Here is a 22,253-nt window from a genome sequence, read left to right on the forward strand (position 1 = left end):
CAAAAGAAGACATTCATACAGCCAACAGACACATGAAAAAATGCTCATCATCACTCGCCATCAGAGAAATGCAAATCAAAACCACAATGAGATACCATCTCACACCAGTTAGAATGGCAATCATTAAAAAATCAGGAAACAACAGGTGCTGGAGAGGATGTGGAGAAACAGGAACACTTTTATACTCTTGGTGGGACTGTAAACTAGTTCAACCATTATGGAAGACAGTGTGGCGATTCCTCAGGGACCTAGAACTAGAAATACCATTTGATCCAGCCATCCCATTACTGGGTATATACCCAAAGGATTATAAATCATGCTGCTATAAAGACACATGCATATGTATGTTTATTGCAGTACTATTCACAACAGCAAAGACTTGGAACCAACCGAAATGTCCGTCAATGATAGGCTGGATTAAGAAAAATGTGGCACATATACACCGTGGAATACTATGCAGCCATAAAAAAGGATGAGTTCATGTCCTTTGTAGGGACATGGATGAAGCTGGACATCATCATTCTGAGCAAACTATCGCAAGGACAAAAAAACCAAACACTGCATGTTCGCACTCATAGGTGGGAATTGAACAATGAGAACACTTGGACACAGGAAGGGGAACATCACACACTGGGGCCTCTCGTGGGGTAGGGAGAGGGGGGAGGGATAGCATTAGGAGATATACCTAATGTAAATGATGAGTTAATGGGTGCAGCACACCAACATGGCACATGTATACATATGTAACAAACCTGCATGTTGTGCACATGTGCTCTAGAACTTAACCTATTTAAAAAAAAAAAAAAAAAGAAGTATTTCCCTGGAAGAAGCATCCTCCCTGGCAGCTGTCATTATTATAGGGGTCCTTCCCTTCCCCACACTCCAAAGGCAGTTAAACACTTGGGTATTAAATGTTTGTGGGAAGTGGAAAAAAGAAGAAAGCAGTGTCTTGTTTTATACAGAGCTGAGCCCCCTCATAGGCATGAGAACATCAGGATCTCTCTTGGGCAACCCTACCCCATCCTACCTAGGGTAGCTGAGACTGTGCTCTTGAGAGCAGAGTAGAGAACACTTGCTGGATGCTGCCTGGGTGTCCCTGGCATTCCTGTTAGGAGAGGCACACCTATCCTTGCTGGGGATACCCGGGCAAGGACCAGAACTAGGCCTTGAAAAGACCAATGTCATAGCTGATAGGGACACATTTTCTACAAATTAGAGAAAAGAAAAAAGAGCAAAGAATGCCAGACTAAAAGTGAACTGATGTTAAAAGATTGATATAGGATGAGGGTGAATTTATGAACCATGAAAATACCAGAGAGGGGCTACAGGCCCCTACAGGATCTCACTCCAGGCAATGGCTCACTGTGAAAACAAAACTAACAAGAAGCCAAATATACAGGAAACTAAAAGTCTGTTATATTTAGTTCTAATGTTGATTGAAAAAAATAGATTATATTCTACGGCCAGTTCTTTAATATACCTTCTCTGTTAATAATCCCACAGGAATCCTAAAAAACAGATACTACCAATCTCTACTCTACAGTTGAAAAAAACTGGCAGAAAGGTTAAATGACTTGCCCCAGGTGGATTTCAGGCCTGTCTGACAGAGCTTCTTGACCCTGTATGTCTTCTTGGCCCTGTTTGTCTGTCAAGAAAGTTGTGCTTTTAAATGCTATTTACATAGATGAAGATTCTGCAAACTTTTTCTTCAAGGGCAAATATTAAATATTTTAGGCCTTCTGGACCATAGAGTTTCTGCTGCAACCACTCTAAGTGCTAAAGCAACCACAGGCAATATGTAAACAAATGGGCATGTGTTCTCCAATAAAACAGAAGGCCAGTGTGCCAAATGCTGATATAGAACAGGGGCTGACAAATCATAGTTCTACACCAAATCCAGCCCACCACCTGTTTTTGTAAACAAAGCTTTATTCATGATCTAGATGTAGCCTATCATCTAGAGCATTTCTAGCCAACTGAAGGATAATTCACCAAGCTATAATAATGCCCTAGTTTCACAGAAACATTGTGGGGAACATCCAGAGCTCTTTGTTCTAATCTTTCTTCACAAATAATGTTCCGATTCCTAATCTGTGACCCGTGTGGTCCAGCCCTCCAGGTGGGAGGGCCTTGATAAACACCTCGTGCCCTACTGGTGACCTCTCATTGCAAAGGAACAAAGACATTCTTCATCATCATCAATCAACCAGTGATTCAATTTCTGGAAGACTCAGTACCCTTGGGGAGCTGAAAAAAACAAAAAAGGAGATTCTTAACCTGAAAAGATGGTGGCCAAAGACGAAGCTTGTGGTGACATGACAATTAATTAATTTATTCATTCAAATGTTTTATTGTCTACTCTGTGCCATGCAGAAATGCACACGAACTTCAGACTAAAAACACTGACTCACAGCACTTAAGTCAATACTTTACATAGAGCAAAACCCCATGTTATTTACAACGCCAAAAGACCAGAGCTAGAACACAACCCATATTCAAGCAAGCAGATCGACACAGACAGAAATGTTGCAATAGGAGCCCCAGTACAAAGAACTCCAGCTTCCTGTCCAAGAGTAGCAGCCACAGGAGCAGAACCTGCAGGCTATGGGAGGGCAGGGACTACGCCAGCTCACTGCTGAATCCTGAGTGCCTGGCTCAATGACCGTTAACAGTGGGGGCTACAAAATACTTGTCTGTATTACCATGAATTACCTCCACCGCTTCTGATAAGCTGCAGTGTGAATGGCCCAGCCTGAAAGTCAGACTTCCTAACTCTCACATTAATGAGATCTTATTCTCCATACCTGGACTGTCTGGTAATCAGAAGCATCGATTCCTTTTACGGTCACCTCTCGGAAAACTCTTGGCTCCAGTTCCTCTTTGGTAAGATCACAGTGATAAATGATACCTAAAAAGTAGAAGAAGGCTTGGTTTAGTCTACGGAACTCACTAGATGCAAAGGGGGCAAGGATAACAAACTACAACCAAATGCCAGTAATAGCAAGAGAGGAGTATTTGTCAGGGACTTGGTTAATCCTTACCACAGTCGAAGGCTCACTGCAGACAAGTGCTTAGAACAGAGTCTGGCATGAGGGGTGCTATGTAAGTGTTCATCCTCATCATCACCATCTCATGCAGCCTTCTTTTTTACAATACTAGTAAGTGTATACATTTTAGAAGATTCTAATGCATTCTGTGAATATGAGAAAAGGTGAGAAACCTAATTGTGGAAATTTAACTGGTCTTCCCCAAGCTGGGTCACTTAGGAATTCAGATAAAAAAAAAAGGTAGACTTCATCTAGCGCCATTTGACCTGGGAGGTCACTGACAAAAAACTCAAGTGATTTGCCCAGGGTCAAGAGCCAGTCAGGGGTCTCTTGATAAACACTCTGGGGCTCCTGCTACCTGACACCTACCCCTCTGTGGACACTCATGTGGACAGCAATCACGGACCAAAGATGATCAGTAGGTATTACAAAATTGCTTTTCCAATTTGGATAATCCCAGTAATTGTGCACAACACAAAATGACTACTATACATACTAAGAATTCCAGCTTAGGTAACACTAATTAAACATTTCCCGAATTTAATGCTACTACTTTCTAACATTTAAGAACTAAATCAAAGAAATAATAAGACAAGTCATTAATGTTTGAAAACAATGACACTGCTATGGTTTATAAAACAGAATTAGTCATCCACAGAGTGGCTGGTGTGGAAATAGCACCTCCCCACATAATACTTTAAACATGTGCTGTCAAGTATATGAAAAATCGATTTAGTGATCCCATCAGTACTTGCTGGAAAACCAAAAACCAAACAGTACTCCCACAGGGCACATTTAAATGGAATAATCATTATTAAAATGTCAGTCCTTTCTTCTCGACTCCTCTGTGTATGCACTTCACTAACAGCTGGGAAACAATATGCTGCCCCCGGCTGGAAAGGAGTAATACATTTAGATTGGTGAACAGCACAGCCGCCAATCCTTATGAATGTTGTCTCAATTCTCATGATTACAGACAAACCGTTTTAAGTTTACCATAACAGGGTATACGATTAACGCTGACAGTAAGATGTATAACATGACTCAAGTATTGACTTTCTTAGTTGAAGTTACACTTGGATATTTGTTAGAATATACCTTTATATATACTTCCAGTTGCATTCTGTGAGCATGCATTCTAATTTACCAGATATACTGAACACTGTACTTGCCTAAATCAATGTAATCTTGAGGGTAAAAGGCTATCTCTTGTGGTATGTTTTAATTTTTAAGAGCTTCTTGATCAGTACCTGGTGCCCCCCACAAACACAAAAAGCATGAGAATCTTTGAAAAAAAGGACAAATAAGCAACAACAACAACAACAACAACAAAGACAGCGTGCAGACCAAGCATGTGCCATTTGAGCACCTGCCTCACCCTGGCATCACCATGACCTATAGTACAGCAAATGACAAAGGCCTAGGGAGCCAAAATTCCCAGCTCTGCAAGTTGCTAGCTCAGTGACCTGAGACAAGGCTCCAAAGTTCTGTAGTGAAAGACAATGAGTAGGAAACAGACTCTCCCGCCTATTTATCTAGAAAGGTTGAGACATCAAATCTAACCGCAGAATGAAATAAATATGCAACAGGGGCTGGTTACTGTTCACGGAAAGAGTTTCAAATGCCTGACCTCCCTATTCTTCTGTCCTGTGCACCAGAAGTGGTGCCTTGAAGGAGGCTGTGTTAAACCTGGAGGTATTGGCACTTAACATATTTTATCGATACTTTCTATTTACAGATCCATCTAGGTTAGCCCCTTGCATATTCACAGCATAATGTGAACCCCTATAATCTAATGATGCTTTGTGTCCCATCTGATTTGGCTCACAGAGGATAAGAACAAGGAAGGTGGGGTTTGAAGAAAACATCCTAGAATCATAAACCAGAGTTGGTTAGGTGATCGCTAGGAAATAAACTTCAAAGTTTAAGGCTGAAAAAAGAGAACTGAACTATGGAAGTCCCTTAAGGCCAGAGGAGGTATCTGGACTTGAGAAGGAGGCAGGGAGATCAGCTGGTATGTTCCCAGTGTAATCTGAAATAAATGTAAGGAGAAGCAGGAGTAGTCAGGAGAAAGAGGCAACTCTAGGAGAAGCCACCAAAACAAGAATCAGGGGATCCGAAAAGTCACGTATGTAAAAAGGCGGCATACTTGGTAACCCACAGAGATTTTGTTTTAACTGATTTTAGGTTGGGTTTTAACATTATTAAAAGAACGAAAGAAAACAAGTCTCAAAAGTTTAGACTTTCACTGATAATCCCTGAAAGGCTTTTCTATGATTTCTCACCCTTGACTCCCAGAGCCACGCATATGGGACTGCTCTACGAGATTATTACAACACGCAGGTCTGGAGCTCACCCTAGGCAACTCTCCAAGGTTCCACAAGTACAGAGTTCACAGGTTCAACCACTAAGTGGTTTGAACCACAGGGAATAAGTGCACTGTGCTCTAACCTGCTACGGCTGCCTGTTTTCTTCCAAATGTGACTCAAGGTGCCAAAATAAGTCAAGTGGCTTGGGCTCAAGATGTGTTTTCACCATGTACATCCAAGGAAAACAAAGTCAGCTGGTGTGCACCTGCCAGAGGTACCACATGTCTGCAGCAGGAAGCTGGAGCTGCAGTTACTTGTGACCCTGGGGCTTTCCATATAATTGAGTGCCTCTGCTCTGTACTGTAGTAGTGAACAGCTAGCCTTCAGACACCAGGACAAGACTACTTGTGAGCTGATGTGTATATACACACACTGACAATCCATGCTTTCGTGAGATCTAATCTAATTATCTGATGGCTGTTTTTGCATTTGGTCTCACAAGATCTGAGTGTGGAAGCCCCATTCCCTGGTTTTAGAAATCAAATTGCATTTGGGAGAGAAAAGAGAAAAATGGAGGCAAAACTAGTAAAAGGAGACAGACAAAGCTTGGTCAGAAAATGAAAGCTTGGTCAGAAAATGCCTGGCAGTACAGAACGAGGAACACACTTCTCTTTTCAAATTTCACAGCCACAGTCATGGATAATATTTCATTGCTTGGCACAGAACCCAACATTTTACACTTGGACAATAAGCCCTTTCTTCCCCAGGTAATGATGAGCTTGTTCCTGACATAAACGGTCACATGCGGTCACTGAAGGAGGTTTACAGGCCTTTGGGGACTCCAGCTTTTATTAAGAGCAGGTGAGTCACCCTCACTGCCCTCCTCATTGTCCTTTATCCATTTAAACTGTTTAAGATACAAAATTTTCCAAAGTCAAACTTCTGTACCCAGTGTAAATGGAGGAAATAAACTGTGGGTACTGCAGCAGTGGGTTAAGAACGGCTATCTAGAAGAAATGATTTTCCTCATCTGTCCACTGGCTGCTGCTGTACTCCAGGTTCTAGGGGGAAGAGGGAATGGGGGAAGGTGCAGGACACCCTGAAGTCGAATTCTTGAACAGTCGCTTCCTGGCTTCTGGCCCTTGTGCAAACGGTTTCCACATTCTTGTGGGTGCTTTTCCTAGTTTCTCTTGATCCACTGCAAGGTGCTTGGGAAAGCAGTCTGCTAGGTTTTCAAGGTATACTATCAGACCTATTTACAGAACATTATTCTTTTGGTTTTAATAACCCTGACAGCAACCTGCCACCACAATAAGATTCCTTATGGATTGCCTGCTCTGTGACTCAGAGGCTCAAAATAAAAGTGCCGAGACATCACTGTCAACTGGCCAAATCCCAAGAGGCGGTCGGGGCCACTTGAGCACCTGCCTTGCTCTCCCCTAAGACTGCTTTTTTTGTCTAATGACCAAACGACTGCAGCAAAACTGAGTGGGACAAAAAGCACTTTGGAGGAGTTCAACATTATGTGCATAAGGAAAGTGCAGACTTTTTTTCAGCCAGATTGCTTTTAGGAAAGGGTCTGCCTGGTCAACTGCAAACTGCCAACTGAGCCAGACTCCTGGGACAAACCACAGTGTGTGTATGGCCATGACGCTACAAAAACAGTGCAGACGGACGGAATGGAGGAAAAAAACCAAACAAAGCAAACTGAATGTGACCAATTTTTTTTTTTTTTAAGTTAAAAAGAGAGCTATGTTTACTTTGGGGAAAATTAACCCATACCATAAAATGTAAAACCACAACTTACAAGTGTTTCCCTTTCCTATTAGAACCAAATAACACACAATTTTTTCATGATGTAAGACTATACTTTCAGAATTACATTTTATTTCGGTTTAACAACAGCAGAATTGATTCTCAGCTTATTCCAGAGAACATTTTTTTGTCAGATATAGCTAAATATTTTACATTTTTATATCTGCACTGTGTTCTTGTGCATATAGACCAAAGACTGAATCAAATGTTGTATTCATTGGTACTAATTTTTTTTTTTTTTTTTTTTTGAGATGGAGTCTCGCTCTGTTGACAGGCTGGAGTGCAGTGGTGCGATCTTAGCTCACTGCAACCTTTGCCTCCCGGGTTCAAGCGATTCTCCTGCCTCGGCCTCCTGAGCAGCTGGGACTACAGGCGCATGCCACCATGCCAGGCTAATTTTTGTATTTTTAGTAGAGACTGGGTTTCACCATGTTGCCCAGGATGGTCTCAATCTCTTGACCTTGTGATCCACCCGCCTCAGCCTCCCAAAGTGCTGGGATTATAGGAGTGAGCCACTGTGCCTGGCCCATTGGTACTAATTTTTAATCAACCTAGAACATTAGCTGTTCCTGCCTCCAGAAGAACAGAGACTTGGAATATAAGATCAATGAGAGTGCCATTTTAGGCATTTACATTTCCCTTTGTTCTGGGCATCTGTTCTAGCGTTTTATTCCCAGTAAGTAATTTTGGCTATAATACAGCATATGCGATTTTCAATAACATAGCATTATACTTCCATTTCCCCAAAGAAACCCAAACACCAGTCTGATTTTTAAAGTGAACAGCAACAGTGAAAAAACACTTGCCTGGAGATAAAAAGGAAGTAAACTGATAGAAGATTTCAGTGTCCTTCTTCTGACCGCTGTAGCCCACGATGCTGCCGACCTCAAGCGGGAAGGTCTTAAGGAGAGCACCAGTAGTCAGGTCGTGGAGCTGCAGAATGTTCTTGACATCATGGAGGTAGCATAAGACCAAGAAGTTGGACCTGACACAAGCTACCCACTCTGAAAGGATAAGAAGAGAAAACACCTAATGCAATTTTAAAAATTAATGAAAACATATTTAATTGAGCAACAGTTCCAGAGCTACACATAGGACTCTATGTAGCAATGAGACTTGCAACATCACTTTTACTTTTTTTTTTTTTTTGGAGACAGGGTCTTGCTCTGTTGCCCAGGCTGGAGTGCAGTAGTGCAATCTCAGCTCACTGCAACCTCTACCTTCCAGGTTCAAGGGATTTTTCTGCCTCAGCCTCCCAAGTGGCTGGGATTACAGATGTGTGCCACCACGCCTGGCTAATTTTCATATTTTTAGTAGACGGGGTTTCACTATGTAGTCCAAACTGGTCTTGAACTCCTGGCCTCAAGAGATCTGCCCATCTCGGCCTCCCAAAGTGTTGAGATCACAAGCGTTTACAGGCGTGAGCCACCGCGCCCAGCCTGATAATTGGTTTTAATTATTCATCTAGATTTCAACATATTCCTTTAATAAATGACTATTTTATTTCCTCGGCCAGGGGCTTTTGATGACCTAGATAACGTGTGGAATAGTAACCCTGCCTTTCTGTTTTGTGCCCATTATCATGCTATAGGAGCTATAAGGAGGAAAACAATAAAAGCCAAATCATGGTTCATGTCTGACAGGATTATTAGATAAAAATGTAATAAGCCCTTGTTATCCACCAGATTCCCTGCAAAGTGCTAGAGAGACAAGTAGGAAGATGAGGTCGATTCTGCTCGTGAGACAAAATCATATAAAAATGCAAGTAATAAACCATAAACAAGGGTAAGTGACTGGTTGGTTGAGGATCCAAAACGAATGACAGCCCTAAAGCAAGGGTTGAATTGAGTCTCAAGTATAGGAGTGTGGAGATGGAGGGGAAATGAGGGCTAGCAGGAAAAGCACAGCATCCTGAGGTGCAGGAAGATAGGCGACTCCTGGCACGAAGGTCACAGCCAGGAATGGGGAAAGGAACAGAAAGGACAGAAAGAAGACTGGTAAAAAGAGAACAAATGAGAGATCCGTTTTCAAGAGGAAGAGCTGTTCAGGTTAAGGCAGATGGAGATGCTGGTGGTGGCCTGATAGGCCATCCAGTGAGCCAGGTAGAGGGGAGTTTAGTTACCTGTGACTGTGGAGCCACTGTTTGAACACAAGGGCAACACAAAGATGGCATTAATCAAGGATGCATGTGTCTGACAGCGGAATGCAGAACAATGGAAGTCTATGGAGGGGAGAAGAGTAAGAGCACTACTGCAACAAGCCAGGGAGAACACCACATCAAGCGGGGGATAAAGTCTGGGCAGGAAAGAAGATAAATGAAAGGTACTTCCCAAGAAGAATAGCCAGGGCTTGATGCCTGCAGGGATATGGAGAGTAAGGTAGAGAAAAGAGTTCTCCTCAACTCCCAGGGCTGCAACTTGCAGTGACAGAGTTCAGTGACAGAGCTGGGAGAGTAGGAGTGAGAGGTGATGAGGAAAGGAGAAAACGAAGGGCAAGCACAGAGGTCTGCCTGAGGTAGGGCCAGGTCCCCCAGAGGGAGAGACACCGCAGCAAGTGGAAGCGAGGACAGGGCTGCAGGTGACAGGCCACATGTGCTGAACAGACAAGCCTTTCTTGGGTTTCATGTGGTAGGGTGGGGTTCTTGACGCTGCTTATTTTGATAACCCAAGAAACTAGCAGTTCACGTTTTTAGGATGCTAGAATTTATCCACATGAAAAAACAAGATGTTGGCCAGAGGCAACTCTGAGGGTCACTGGGGCCTTGATCTTGGGCTGCTGAGATTACTGGGGCAAGCTTTTTTTTCTCAAGTGAGAACATAAAGAAGAACTCACACAACCAAAAGTAATTTGCTCATTCTCCAATGCACTTTTTAAAAAAACCTCAATCAGGCAACATATTTCATGTGGCTTAATGTTTTAAAGAGACAAAAGTATGGGGGGAAAATGAAGTAAATTATAGCTGTCAAAGAATAATCAATCTGTGTTAACTATGAGTACATCAGAATTATAAAACAGACAAAAGTGAGTAACAAAAGGACAAGGTGATTTGTAGACTGTCATTAATAAAAGCTCTGACTTTACAGCTGTACTTTATGACTCATTTCTAGTTCTTTTTTCTCAATAGGGCGCTCCGTGCTAATGATATATGGCACATTCAAATTCAACCATGCTTCTCTTTAAATTGATGAGTTCTAGTGAACACTGAAGGTTTCCCCTTTCCAGTCTGAAAATCTTATAACCTTTCAGAAGGAAGGTTATACAAATATACCACCCCCCTCAACAAAATCTCCTAGCATTAATCTGCATTTCATTACATCTATAAGATGGAATGTCACCTTAAGGCATAGTTAAAACCCCTCTTTTGACTTTAAATGGCAGAAATTCAGATGCCTTGGGAAACAGTTACAACATCCATGATGGTGTCCTATACAAGAATCACTGTTTAATCCTGACCTGTGCCTGAAAAACTCCTTGAGCACCTACATGAAGACTTATGCCACCCAAGTCTCATTGGGATGCACCAACGCATGCGGTCTGTGCATGAAGAACAGAGTGCTGAACCTGGCACGTAGGAAGCCCTCACTAACTGCTGGCTATAACTACCCTTAGGGGGACATTCCTGCCCTGGTTTGGACAGAAGCCATCAGGCTATCAAAGTGACTATGAAACAGATTCACTACACAAAGATACTGAAATAAATGGTCAAAAATCTGTTTTGTGTCTCGTGGATCCCTCATCCAAATATAAATAAGGGTCAGAATGTGAACAGAGGGTTTTGAGGAGACAGGTGATAAGATTCCCTCTTGCTCTTGCCTGTAAGTCCCCCACCCTATGGGAGGGTGACAAGATTATCACCTTCTACCAACCCCAGCCTAACACAGACAGGGTACTGGTGCCTGATCCAGATCTACAAGTTATAGGGACTGTGTCTGGAAATCCAAAAGGCAGAAGAATGGCCAACGACTTGAGAGGAAGAGCCTGGAATGGGTTGCTGTCTCAGAGTTACAGACGTGAATTTCGAGCAGGGATGCAGTTGTCTTGGGTCCTGTCCAACAGAACTGCCTACAGGGGTACGGAGATCTAAGTACAAAAGGGTTGAGGGGTGCAGTCAGGTGCCCAGGGGCTGAACAGACTCAAGAAAACACCCAGGAGTGCTTTCTCCAGTGTCAAGGGACCTGCAGAAACAAGGGACCAGCAGGAAGTGCCCACAGCAACCTGTGATCCCGAGAGAAGCAGCTGGAATCAGCTGCTCCCCCGCCACCCCCAAGCAATGCTAAGTTTAAATACCTGCCAGGCACAGAAAGCACACCACCTTGAGCAAGGGAGAAATCGTTCCTTATTGATCAAGGACCTGAACGTGGATCTGCCTGACTCCAAGACCTGTGTTTTAATTCACTGGAAAACACATTTTAGGACTGCTTTATCTCAGATAGGGCCACTCTGCAGATCTCAAGGGGGACTTCTTTTCCTCATTATATACCACATATATTTGCATTTTTAAATGGTCCTATTTTATCCTCATTCAACCCAGCAGCAGAAGTTCACCACCACCAAGTAAACTTCCTTGGCCTAATGGTACTGAACTCTTCTTTTGTGTAAAAAACTGTCCCCAAATTAATGAGTTTTATTCTAGTCAAAATCAACTTTCATGCAACAAATAATTTATAAAGCAGCATATCATTTTTGGAAAAATCACAGAGAATGAATAAATGGGAACTGAAAGGCTCTCTGTGAAACATGACTGATACGGAAGCGACATTCTCAAGAGGTTAACATAGTTCACTGCACAAAGCAGCAACTGCGATGAGTTTCAATTCAATCTGACAATAGTCTATTCCCTTTTCTAATAAGAGGGCTCTAAATCTACACTAAGATCAACAACAGGGATACTGCCAATAGCCAAAGGTTACTCAAAAGCTTAAAGCTAAGGATTCTAAATCTAAATAGTTTTAAAAATTAAATGTTCGTGATTATTACCAGACATTAAATATACAAAGACAACTGACCTACTTTTTAAAAAGCAGTACCTTCGAAGTCTGAAATCCTACCTCTACAATTTTTTTGAAGACCCTGCATTTCTACATGATACAGTACTAAGCTACAAAGATATGACACAATGAAAACTTGGATGAACTATTTAGACACTTCATTCCTGATGACTACAGGTTGAAGGTTTTTTTATCTTGTAACAGGTCACTAGAGAATGAGAGATGCACTAACTTGTTGATGTTCTCATCAAAAACAAGAGCACAATTTTCAAGTAACATGTGTTCTCACCTAAGACATCTTTCTCATGCTCAGGAACAAGCACTTTCCACTTAGACTCTTCAGGATCCCTGAAGTCAATGTTGATCACGCGATAGTTGGGACAATGGCGATTCGTCTTGAACGTGAACACCGTCTCCTCATTGGTCACGTAGTCATATTCTCCTTCAAAGTTATCGATCAGTTTTACCCACTTTAGGATTCCTGGCAAGAGACCAAGCATTATCATCTCTCTAATGTTTAAAAATGGTGTTGCTTTGTGTGTAGGGAGGGGAGGGTGGATCTTTCTTATCCCCAAAACATAAAGCAGAGATATTTGGGAGATCTAGGGCATGAAAAGGAGCAAGGACCAGTTGTAGGTGGATTGAAAAATGCTAAGGAGCCCTTGAAACACCCAGCAAGGAGGGCAGAATGAAGGACCTCTCTTCCCAGCCCATCACCCCCACAAAATCTGGTAAATCCTCTTCCACCTGAGCCAGCCTCAAATCGGGGTACTTCTCTCCACCTCTCCTGCCACCACACCATTCCAAGTCGTCGTCATCTCCCTCCCAAGTCTTTGTGTTCCACAGCAGTGGCTCCCAACCACAGACACTTTCACCCCCAGGGAACGTCTGAAAATGTCTGGAGACATTTTCGGCTGTCACAACTTGAGGGTGGGGCTACCACTGACACCTAAAGGGTAGAGACCAGAGATGCTGCTAAACATGCTACAAGGCACAGGACAGCCCTATAACAAAGTAGCAGCCAGCTAAAAAGGTCAATAGTGCCAAGTATGAGAATTCTTGGTCTATAACATTAGCTTCCTGCCTGGTCTTCCCACTGTCACTCTTGATTTTCTCAGTATGGCAGCCATCACAATATCTCAATCTTCTAAACTGGTCCATGTTAGTGCCCTTAGAAACTTTCAATGACTTCTTCATTATACTTGAAATAAAATCAAAATTCCTTCCCATGGTCTTGCATGCTACAGTCCTTTCCCACTTAGCCAACTTCAGATGGTTCCAACACTTGCTTCACTCCCTGTCCTTTACTGGCATTGGCCTTTATTAGATGCCACTTTTCATTGGCACCCAGTTTGTTTCTTCACAGCACTTCTCTCAAGATATATTCATTTATTTATTTTTGTTTGTTAAAAGATGAGGTCTCTCGGTTGGGCATGATGGCTTGTGACTGTAATCACAGCACTTTGGGAGGCCAGGGAAGGTCAGGAGTTCGAGACCAGCCTGGCCAACATGGTGAAACCCTGTCTCTATTAAAAATACAAAATTAGCTGGGTGTGGTGGCACATGCCTGTAATCCCAGCTACTCGGGAGGCTGAGGCACGGAACTGCTTGAACCCAGAAGGCAGAGGTTGCAATGGGCTGAGACTACACCACTTCACTCCAGCCTAAGCAGAGCGAGACTCTGTCTCAACAACAACAACAACAACAACAACAAAAAGAGATGAGGTCTCTCCACGTTGCCCAGGCTTGAACACAGTGGCTATTCACAGGCATAATCATAGTTCACTGCAACCTCCAACTCCTGGGCTCCCAAGATCCTCGCTGCCTCAGCATCCCGAGTAGCTGGGACTACACGTACCCAACCTAGTGCCCAGCTCTTTCTCAAGATACAATCATGTATTTATTTGCTTTTTGTTTGTCTTTTCATTCACTGTTTCATACTTGGCACAAAACTGAGTGGCAGGTAACTTGAAACATACAAAATAAAATTTTCTTTGGCATAAAAGGGACATTTTCCAGTCTTTAATACTAAGAACTAGAGATGATCATCACTAAAGAAAATTTTCAGTACGTCCATATCATCATCATTTAAATAGCTCCCTAAACGCCACTTTTAATATTTAAAGTTGAAACCACAAAATCCCTTGGAAAAACATCTGTTTTACCATGTGTTTGACACAGATGATGTTCAGAGAACATTTTAAAAGTTCTATAAACAAAAAAGTTCTATGACTTCTAAACTACTAAAAGGCAATGCCAGATCTTAGCTATTCTCCAATTATCTACTTTTAATTTCACAGTGAAATTGCTACACTAATTTGGGTAGTTCATTTACATTCCCTGAATCTCTCAAGGCAATTTTACATTCATTATCTCATTCATCTCTGCAGCATATCTTCATATAATTTGTTATTGAATTAAACTTAACAGGGAAATAAACTCCACCATAGAAAGAGTCCCGTGGTCATATGTTTGGATTAAAACCCCAGTTCTAACACTATTTAGTTGGGTGACCTCGGGCAATCTCTTTATTCCTTGCTAAGCCTCATTTTCTTAACTGTAAACTAGCAATAATAGGTAAAGATAAAAATACTATAGGGCCAGGCGCAGTTGCTCACGCCTGTAATCCCAGCACTTTGGGAGGTCAAAGCGGGAGGATCACAAGGTCAGGAGATTAAGACCATCCTGGCTAACACGGTGAAACCCCATCTTTACTAAAAAAATACAAAAAAATTAGCCGGGTGTGGTGGCCGGCACCTGTATTCCCAGCTACTCAGGAGGCTGAGGCAGGAAAATGGTGTGAACCCGGGAGGCAGAGCTTGCAGTGAGCTGAGATTGCACCACTGTACTCTAGCCTGGGTGACAGAGTGAGACTCCATCTCAAAAAAAAAAAAAAATTCTAAAAGTAACTATTAGTACCTTCCCCATAATAAAAACTCAAATTTAAAATAAGCGATTGGAGGCTGGCTATGGTGGTTCACACCTGTAATCCCAGCACTTTGGGAGGCCGAGGCAGGCAGATCTCTTGAGGCCAGGAGTTTGAGACCAGCTTGGACAACACAGCAAAACCCTGTCTCTACTACAAACACAAAAAAATTAGCCAGGCATGGTGGCACACACCTGTAATCCAAGCGACTTGAGAGGCTGAGGCAAGAGAATTGCTTGAATCCAGGAGGTGGAGGCTGCAGTGAGCCGAGATCATGCCACTGCATGCCAGCCTGGGCGACAGAGCAAGACCCTGTCTCAAGAAAATATACATAAAATATTCCCATATGTTACTGAAAAGAATGTGTATTCTGAAGTTGTTGGGTGTGATATGGTAAACATGCCTACTAGGTTGTTAATCAGATTGTTCAAATCTTCTATATATTTACTGATTTCTTTTAGCCATTCTGTCACATAAAAGGTCTATTAAAAAATGTTCGTCTAGGCCTGTGGATTTTTCTGTTTTTGCTCATATTTCTATTAATTTTTGCTCCCTGTATTTTGTAATCATGATGTTAGATACACAAAGAAGTATCACATCTAAATAAAACTGAATTGAACCTTTTATGAAGTATTATCTCTAGTGATGCTTTCTGCTTTAAAGTCTACTTTCATATTAAAATAGCTACAGCATTCTCATGGTAGTATCTTAGACTAGTTATTAATCACTTTCTTATTAGCTATGTGATGCCTTCAAACAGGCATTTTCCCCAGCTTTTCTAGTTGTCTTCTGCAAAATGGTTTGTCTCAATCTGTATTGGAAAGAGTCTGCTCTTTCTGTGCCTATAAACTTCTGTGTCTATAAACTCAACATCCACCTCGTGATGGGCTGTATTCTAGATAGTTCCTTTATATATCTACATTCTATTTCACTAATTATCTCTTTAGCTGTGTCTAATCTCTTCCTTAGCCTAATAAATGAATGTTTAATGTTAATAATCTTTTTTTAAATTTCTAGAAGTTCTTAGTCATTTTTCAAATCTGGCTGGTAATTTTTTTACAGTATCTTATTTATTGCTCATCTTTCCAAGCTTCTTGTTTATTTTTTAAAAGGAGCATCACACTGTTTAAGTATAATTAATATATTCATTTTTCACTAGGCAACTGATAATTTGACCAGCAGCCAGTATTTCTGCTGGCTCTAATTTCTCATGCTGGTGAATTTCTTCATCTGATTTATGATCTTTTTTTACTGTGAACTGCTGATTTTCCTTGAAACATTATCTGTGGAAATTATTGGAGGCCTGGGTTGAAGTAGCACTCTTTCAGAGATGTGTGTTTCCTTTCTTGCCTCTTGGGATGCAACCAACCTGACAGCAATATAATTAAATTCTTGGCATGAGGATTTTGGATCTCATTGGAACAACCAAGTCAACCTGCACTCATGTGATGGCCTTTCTCGTGTTTTAGGAGAATTCACACCCTGTCTTCCCCTACCCCTTCTAGTGCCTAGGTAAAGACAGGCAGGTTTCCTTACTGTTCACTCCTGATCCCCAGCCTCTCCACTGGCAAATTTATTTTTATCAGTCATCCTTATATTGACAGTATGTCTCAGCAGACTCCCAATTATGCTTTATTTCCTATCCCCCTTTCCCTCTTTCCCCAGCAGAAACATTCAGGGACAATCCAGCTCACATTCCAGCATTCCTGCTTTCATTTCATCTTTGGTCTTTATGGTTTCCCTTCTTTCATGCCAACTCAGCAATATATTTGGAAAGATACTTTATATTTTACATTTCAGTTGTTTCAACTGGGAGTCATTCAGAGTATATAAACTGCCAAACTCCCAGAAACAGACGTCTTACAACTAATTTTCAACTAATTTGAAAAAATGTTCATAAACTCTGCATCTGAGTTGCAATTAGCTTTTTTTATCCAGTGATAAACTACTAACCTCAAAAGACTACTCAGCAGGTGATCCACTCAAAGGCAATTAATCTTGGTCTACCTAAAACAATGCTTTTAAAAAAAATCCCCATTCCTTAAAAGAAAACAATTTAAGAAAATATTAGCTGGTAATACAAAATTTGAAGAGAATAAGAAAATGTACATTTGCTTATAATAAGAACGATGAAACAATTTTCTGGACTATGACATTTGTAGACATGAAATCTTGGCTCAGTGAAATGTCAGATTCCTTAAATGTTCCCCCAACAATAAAGCATTTCCTGATGTGAAACCTTTATTTCACAGAGTAACCACCTTATGGTTGCTGCCTGACAAGGTCCTGGAGCCAGTGATATTTGTTATGACTCCTCCCTACCCAAAGTCACTAGAGTATGCATCAACGGCAAAGCACAGTGGAAATTTCCTTCAGTCCTGCTGTCTAATTAGATAAGCCTGAAGATGTGGCACAAATGAAAATCATTCAAGCTCCAAGAGGGAGGTTCCAAGATGGCCGAATAGGAACAGCTCTAGTCTACAGCTCCCAGCGTGACACAGAAGACGGGTGATTACTGCATTTCCAACTGAGGTACTGGGTTCATCTCATTGGGGCTTGTTGGACAGTGGGTGCGGCCAACAGAGCATGAGCCAAAGCAGGGCGGGGCATCGACTCACCCGGGAAGCACAAGGGATCAGGGAACTCCCTTTCCTAGCCAGGGGAAGCCGTGACAGATGGTACCTGGAAATTCGGGACACTCCCACCCTAATACCGTACTTTTCCAATGGACTTAGCAAACAACACACCAGGAGATTACATCCCGCGCCTGGCTCAGCAGGTCCCATGCACACCGAGCCTCGCTCGCTGCTAGCACAGCAGTCTGAGATCAAACTACAAGGTGGCAGTGAGGGTGGGGGAGGGGCACCTACCATGGCTGAGGCTTGAGTAGGTAAACAAAGTGGCTGGGAAACACAAACTGGGTGGAGCCCACCACAGCTCAAGGAGGCCTGCCTGCCTCTGTAGACTCCAACTCTCAGGGCAGGGCATAGCTGAACAAAAGGCAGCAGAAACTTCTGCAGACTTAAACGTCCCTGTCTGACAGCTTTGAATAGAGTAGTGGTTCTCCTAGTACAGAATTCAGATCTGAGAATGGACAGACTGCCTCCTAAAGTGGGTACCTGACCCCCAAGTAGCCTAAGTGGGAGGCACCTCCCAGTAGGGGCCGACTGACACCTCATACGGCCGGGTGCCCCTCTCAGGCACAGATTCCAGAGGAAGGATCAGGCAGTGACATTTGCCGTTCTGCAATATTTGCTGTTCTGCAGCCTCTGCTGGTGATACCCAGGCACACAGGGTCTGGAGTGGACCTCCAGAAAGCTCCAACAGTTTGCAGCTGAGGGTCCTGATTGTTAGAAGGAAAACTCACAAACAGAAAGGACATCCACACCAAAACCCCATCTGTATGTCACCATGATCAAAGGCCAAAGGTAGATAAAGCCACAAAGATGGGGAGAAACCAGAGCAGAAAAGGTGTAAATTCTAAAAATCAGAGTGCCTCTCTCCTCCAAAGGAATGCAGCTCCTCACCAGCAATGGAACAAAGCTGGATGGAGAATGACTTTGATGAGTTGAGAGGAGAAGGCTTCAGATGANTAAAGTGGGTACCTGACCCCAAGTAGCCTAAGTGGGAGGCACCTCCCAGTAGGGGCCGACTGACACCTCATACGGCCGGGTGCCCCTCTCAGGCACAGATTCCAGAGGAAGGATCAGGCAGTGACATTTGCCGTTCTGCAATATTTGCTGTTCTGCAGCCTCTGCTGGTGATACCCAGGCACACAGGGTCTGGAGTGGACCTCCAGAAAGCTCCAACAGTTTGCAGCTGAGGGTCCTGATTGTTAGAAGGAAAACTCACAAACAGAAAGGACATCCACACCAAAACCCCATCTGTATGTCACCATGATCAAAGGCCAAAGGTAGATAAAGCCACAAAGATGGGGAGAAACCAGAGCAGAAAAGGTGTAAATTCTAAAATCAGAGTGCCTCTCTCCTCCAAAGGAATGCAGCTCCTCACCAGCAATGGAACAAAGCTGGATGGAGAATGACTTTGATGAGTTGAGAGGAGAAGGCTTCAGATGATCAGTAATAACAAACTTTTCCGAGCTAAAGGAGGATGTTCGAAACTATCATAAAGAAGCGAAAAACCTTGAAAAAGATTAGATGAATGGCTAACTAGAATAAACAGTGTAGAGAAGACCTTAAATGAACTGATGGAGCTGAAAAACCCATGGCACGAGAACTACATGACAAATGCACAAGCTTAAGTAGCCGATTTGATCAAGTGGAAGAAAGGGTATCACTGACTGAAGATCAAATGAATGAAATGAAACGAAAAGAGAAGTTCAGAGAAAAAAGAGTAAAAGGAAACGAACAAAGCCTCCAAGAAATATGGGACTATGTGAAAAGACCAAATCTACGTCTGATTGGCATACCTGAAAGTGACGGGGAAAATGGAACCAAGTTGGAAAACGCTCTGCAGTGTATCATCCAGGAGAACTTCCCCAACCTAGCAAGGCAGGCCAACATTCAAATTCAGGAAATAAAGAGAACGCCACAAAGACACTCCTCGAGAAGAGCAACTCCAAGACACATAATTGTCAGATTCACCAAAGCTGAAATGAAGGAAAAAATGTTAAGAGCAGCCAGAGAGAAAGGTCAGGTTACACACAAAGGGAAGCCCATCAGACTAACAGCGGATCTCTCAGTGGAAACTCTACAAGCCAGAAGAGAGTGGAGTCCAATATTCAGTATTCTTAAAGAAAAGAATTTTCAACCCAGAATGTCATATCCAGCCAAACTAAGTCTAACAAGTGAAGGAAAAATAAAATCCTTTACAAACAAATGCTGAGAGATTTTGTCACCAACAGGTCTGCCTTACAAGAGCTCCTGAAGGAAGCACTAAACATGGAAAGGAACAACCGGTACTAGCCACTGCAAAAACATGCCAAATAGTAAAGACCATGGATGCTAGGAAGAAACTGCATAAACTAACGAGCAAAATAACTAGCTAACATCATAATGACAGGATCAAATTCACACATAACAATATTAACCTTAAATGTAAATGGGCTAAATGCTCCAATTAAAATTAGACACAGACTGGCAAATTGGATAAAGAGTCAAGATAAATCAGTGTGCTGTATTCAGGAGACCCATCTCACATGCAGAGATGAACATAGGCTCAAAATAAAGGGATGGAGGAAGATCTACCAAGCAAACGGAAAGCAGAAAAAGGCAGGGGTTGCAATCCTAGTCTCTGATAAGACAGACTTTAAACCAACAAAGATCAGAAGAGACAAAGAAGGCCATTACATAATGGTAAAGGGACCAATTCAACAAGAAGAGCTAACTGTCCTAAATATACATGCACCCAACACAGGAGCACCCAGGTGCATAAAGCAAGTCCTTAGAGACTTACAAAGAGACTTAGACTCCCATACAATAATAATGGGAGACTTTAACACCCCACTGTCAACAGTAGACAGGTCAACAAGCATATCCAGGAAATGAACTCAGCTCTGCACCAAGCAGACCTAATAGACATCTACAGAACTCTCCACCAGAAATCAACAGAATATACATTCTTCTCAGCACCACATCACACGTATTCCAAAATTGACCACATAGTTGGAAGTAAAGCACTCCTCAGCAAATGTACAAGAACAGAAATGATAAAAAAAAACTGTGTCTCAGACCACAGTGCAATCAAACTAGAACTCAGGATTAAGAAACTCACTCAAAACCACTCAACTACATGGAAACTGAACAACCTGCTCCTGAATGACTCCTGGGTACATAATAAAATGAAGGAAGAAATAAAGATGTTTTTTGAAACCAATGAGAACAATGACACAACATACCAGAATCTCTGGGACACATTTAAAGCAGTGTGTAGAGGGAAATCTATAGCACTAAATGCCTACAAGAGAAAGCAAGAAAGATCTAAAACTGACACCCTAACATCACAATTAAAAGAGCTAGAGAAGCAAGAGCAAACACATTCAAAAGCTAGCAGAAGGCAAGAAATAACTAAGTTCAGAGCAGAACCGAGGGAGATAGAGACACAAGAAACCCATCAAAAAATCAATGAATTCAGGAGCTGGTTTTTTGAAAAGATTAACAAAATAGACCACTTGCAAGCCTGACAAAGAAGAAAAGAGAGAAGAATCAAATAGACACAATAAAAAATGACAAAGGGGACATCACCACCAACCCCACGGATATACAAACTACCATCAGAGAATACTATAAACACAGCAAATAAACTAGAAAATCTAGAACAAATGGATAAATTCCTGGACACCAACACCCTCCCAAGACTAAACCAGGAAGAAGTTGAATCCCTGAACACACCAATAACAGGCTCTGAAATTGAGGCAATAATTAACAGCCTACCAACCAAAACAAGTCCAGGACCAGACAGACTCACAGCCAAATTCTACCAGAAGTACAAGGAGGCGCTGGTTCCATTCCTTCTGAAACTATTCCAATCAATGGAAAAAGAGGGAATCCTCCCTAATTCATTTTATGAGGCCAGCATCATCCTGATACCAAAGTCTGGCAGAGACACAACAAAAAAAGATAATTTTAGACCAACATCCCTGATGAACATTGATGCAAAAATCCTCAATAAAATACTGGCAAACCGAATCCAGCAGCACATCAAAAAGCTTATCCACCACGGTCAAGTTGGCTTCATCCCTGGGATGCAAGGCTAATTCAACATATGCAAATCAATAAACATAATCCATCATATAAACAGAACCAAAGACAAAAACCACATGATTATCTCCTTTGACAAAATTCAACAGCTCTTCATGCTAAAAACTCTCAATAAACTAGGTACTGATGGGACATATCTCAAAATAATTACAGCTAGTTATGACAAACCCACAGCCAATATCATACTAAATGGGCAAAAACTGGAAGCATTCCCTTTGAAAACTGGCACAAGACAAGGATACCCTCTTCTTACCACTTCTATTTAACATAGCGTTAGAAGTTCTGGCAAGGACAATCAGGCAAGAGAAAGAAATAAAGGGTATTCAGTTAGGAAAAGAGGAAGTCAAATTGTCCCTGTTTGCAGATGACATGATTGTATATTTTGAAAACCCCACTGTCTCAGCCCAAAATCTCCTTAAGCTGATAAGCAACTTCAGCAAAGTCTCAGG

General features: G+C 42.1%; 1 protein-coding gene across 1 annotated transcript in view; it reads right to left on the reverse strand.

Annotated features, from left to right (window-relative positions):
- The window catches only part of PREP (prolyl endopeptidase), a 132,535-nt gene that overhangs the window by 41,266 nt on the left and 69,016 nt on the right, over positions 1-22,253 (reverse strand). Inside the window, exons 8-10 of the mRNA XM_017878565.1 lie at positions 12,449-12,640; positions 7,978-8,175; positions 2,805-2,908 (exon numbers count right to left, since the gene is read on the reverse strand). Coding sequence (XP_017734054.1) covers positions 2,805-2,908; positions 7,978-8,175; positions 12,449-12,640 — 494 coding nt within the window. The remainder of the gene's footprint in view (positions 1-2,804; positions 2,909-7,977; positions 8,176-12,448; positions 12,641-22,253) is intronic.

The sequence above is a fragment of the Rhinopithecus bieti genome, unplaced genomic scaffold, assembly GCF_001698545.2.
Source record: "Rhinopithecus bieti isolate Rb0 unplaced genomic scaffold, ASM169854v2 scaffold_10614, whole genome shotgun sequence".
Taxonomy (NCBI): domain Eukaryota; kingdom Metazoa; phylum Chordata; class Mammalia; order Primates; family Cercopithecidae; genus Rhinopithecus; species Rhinopithecus bieti.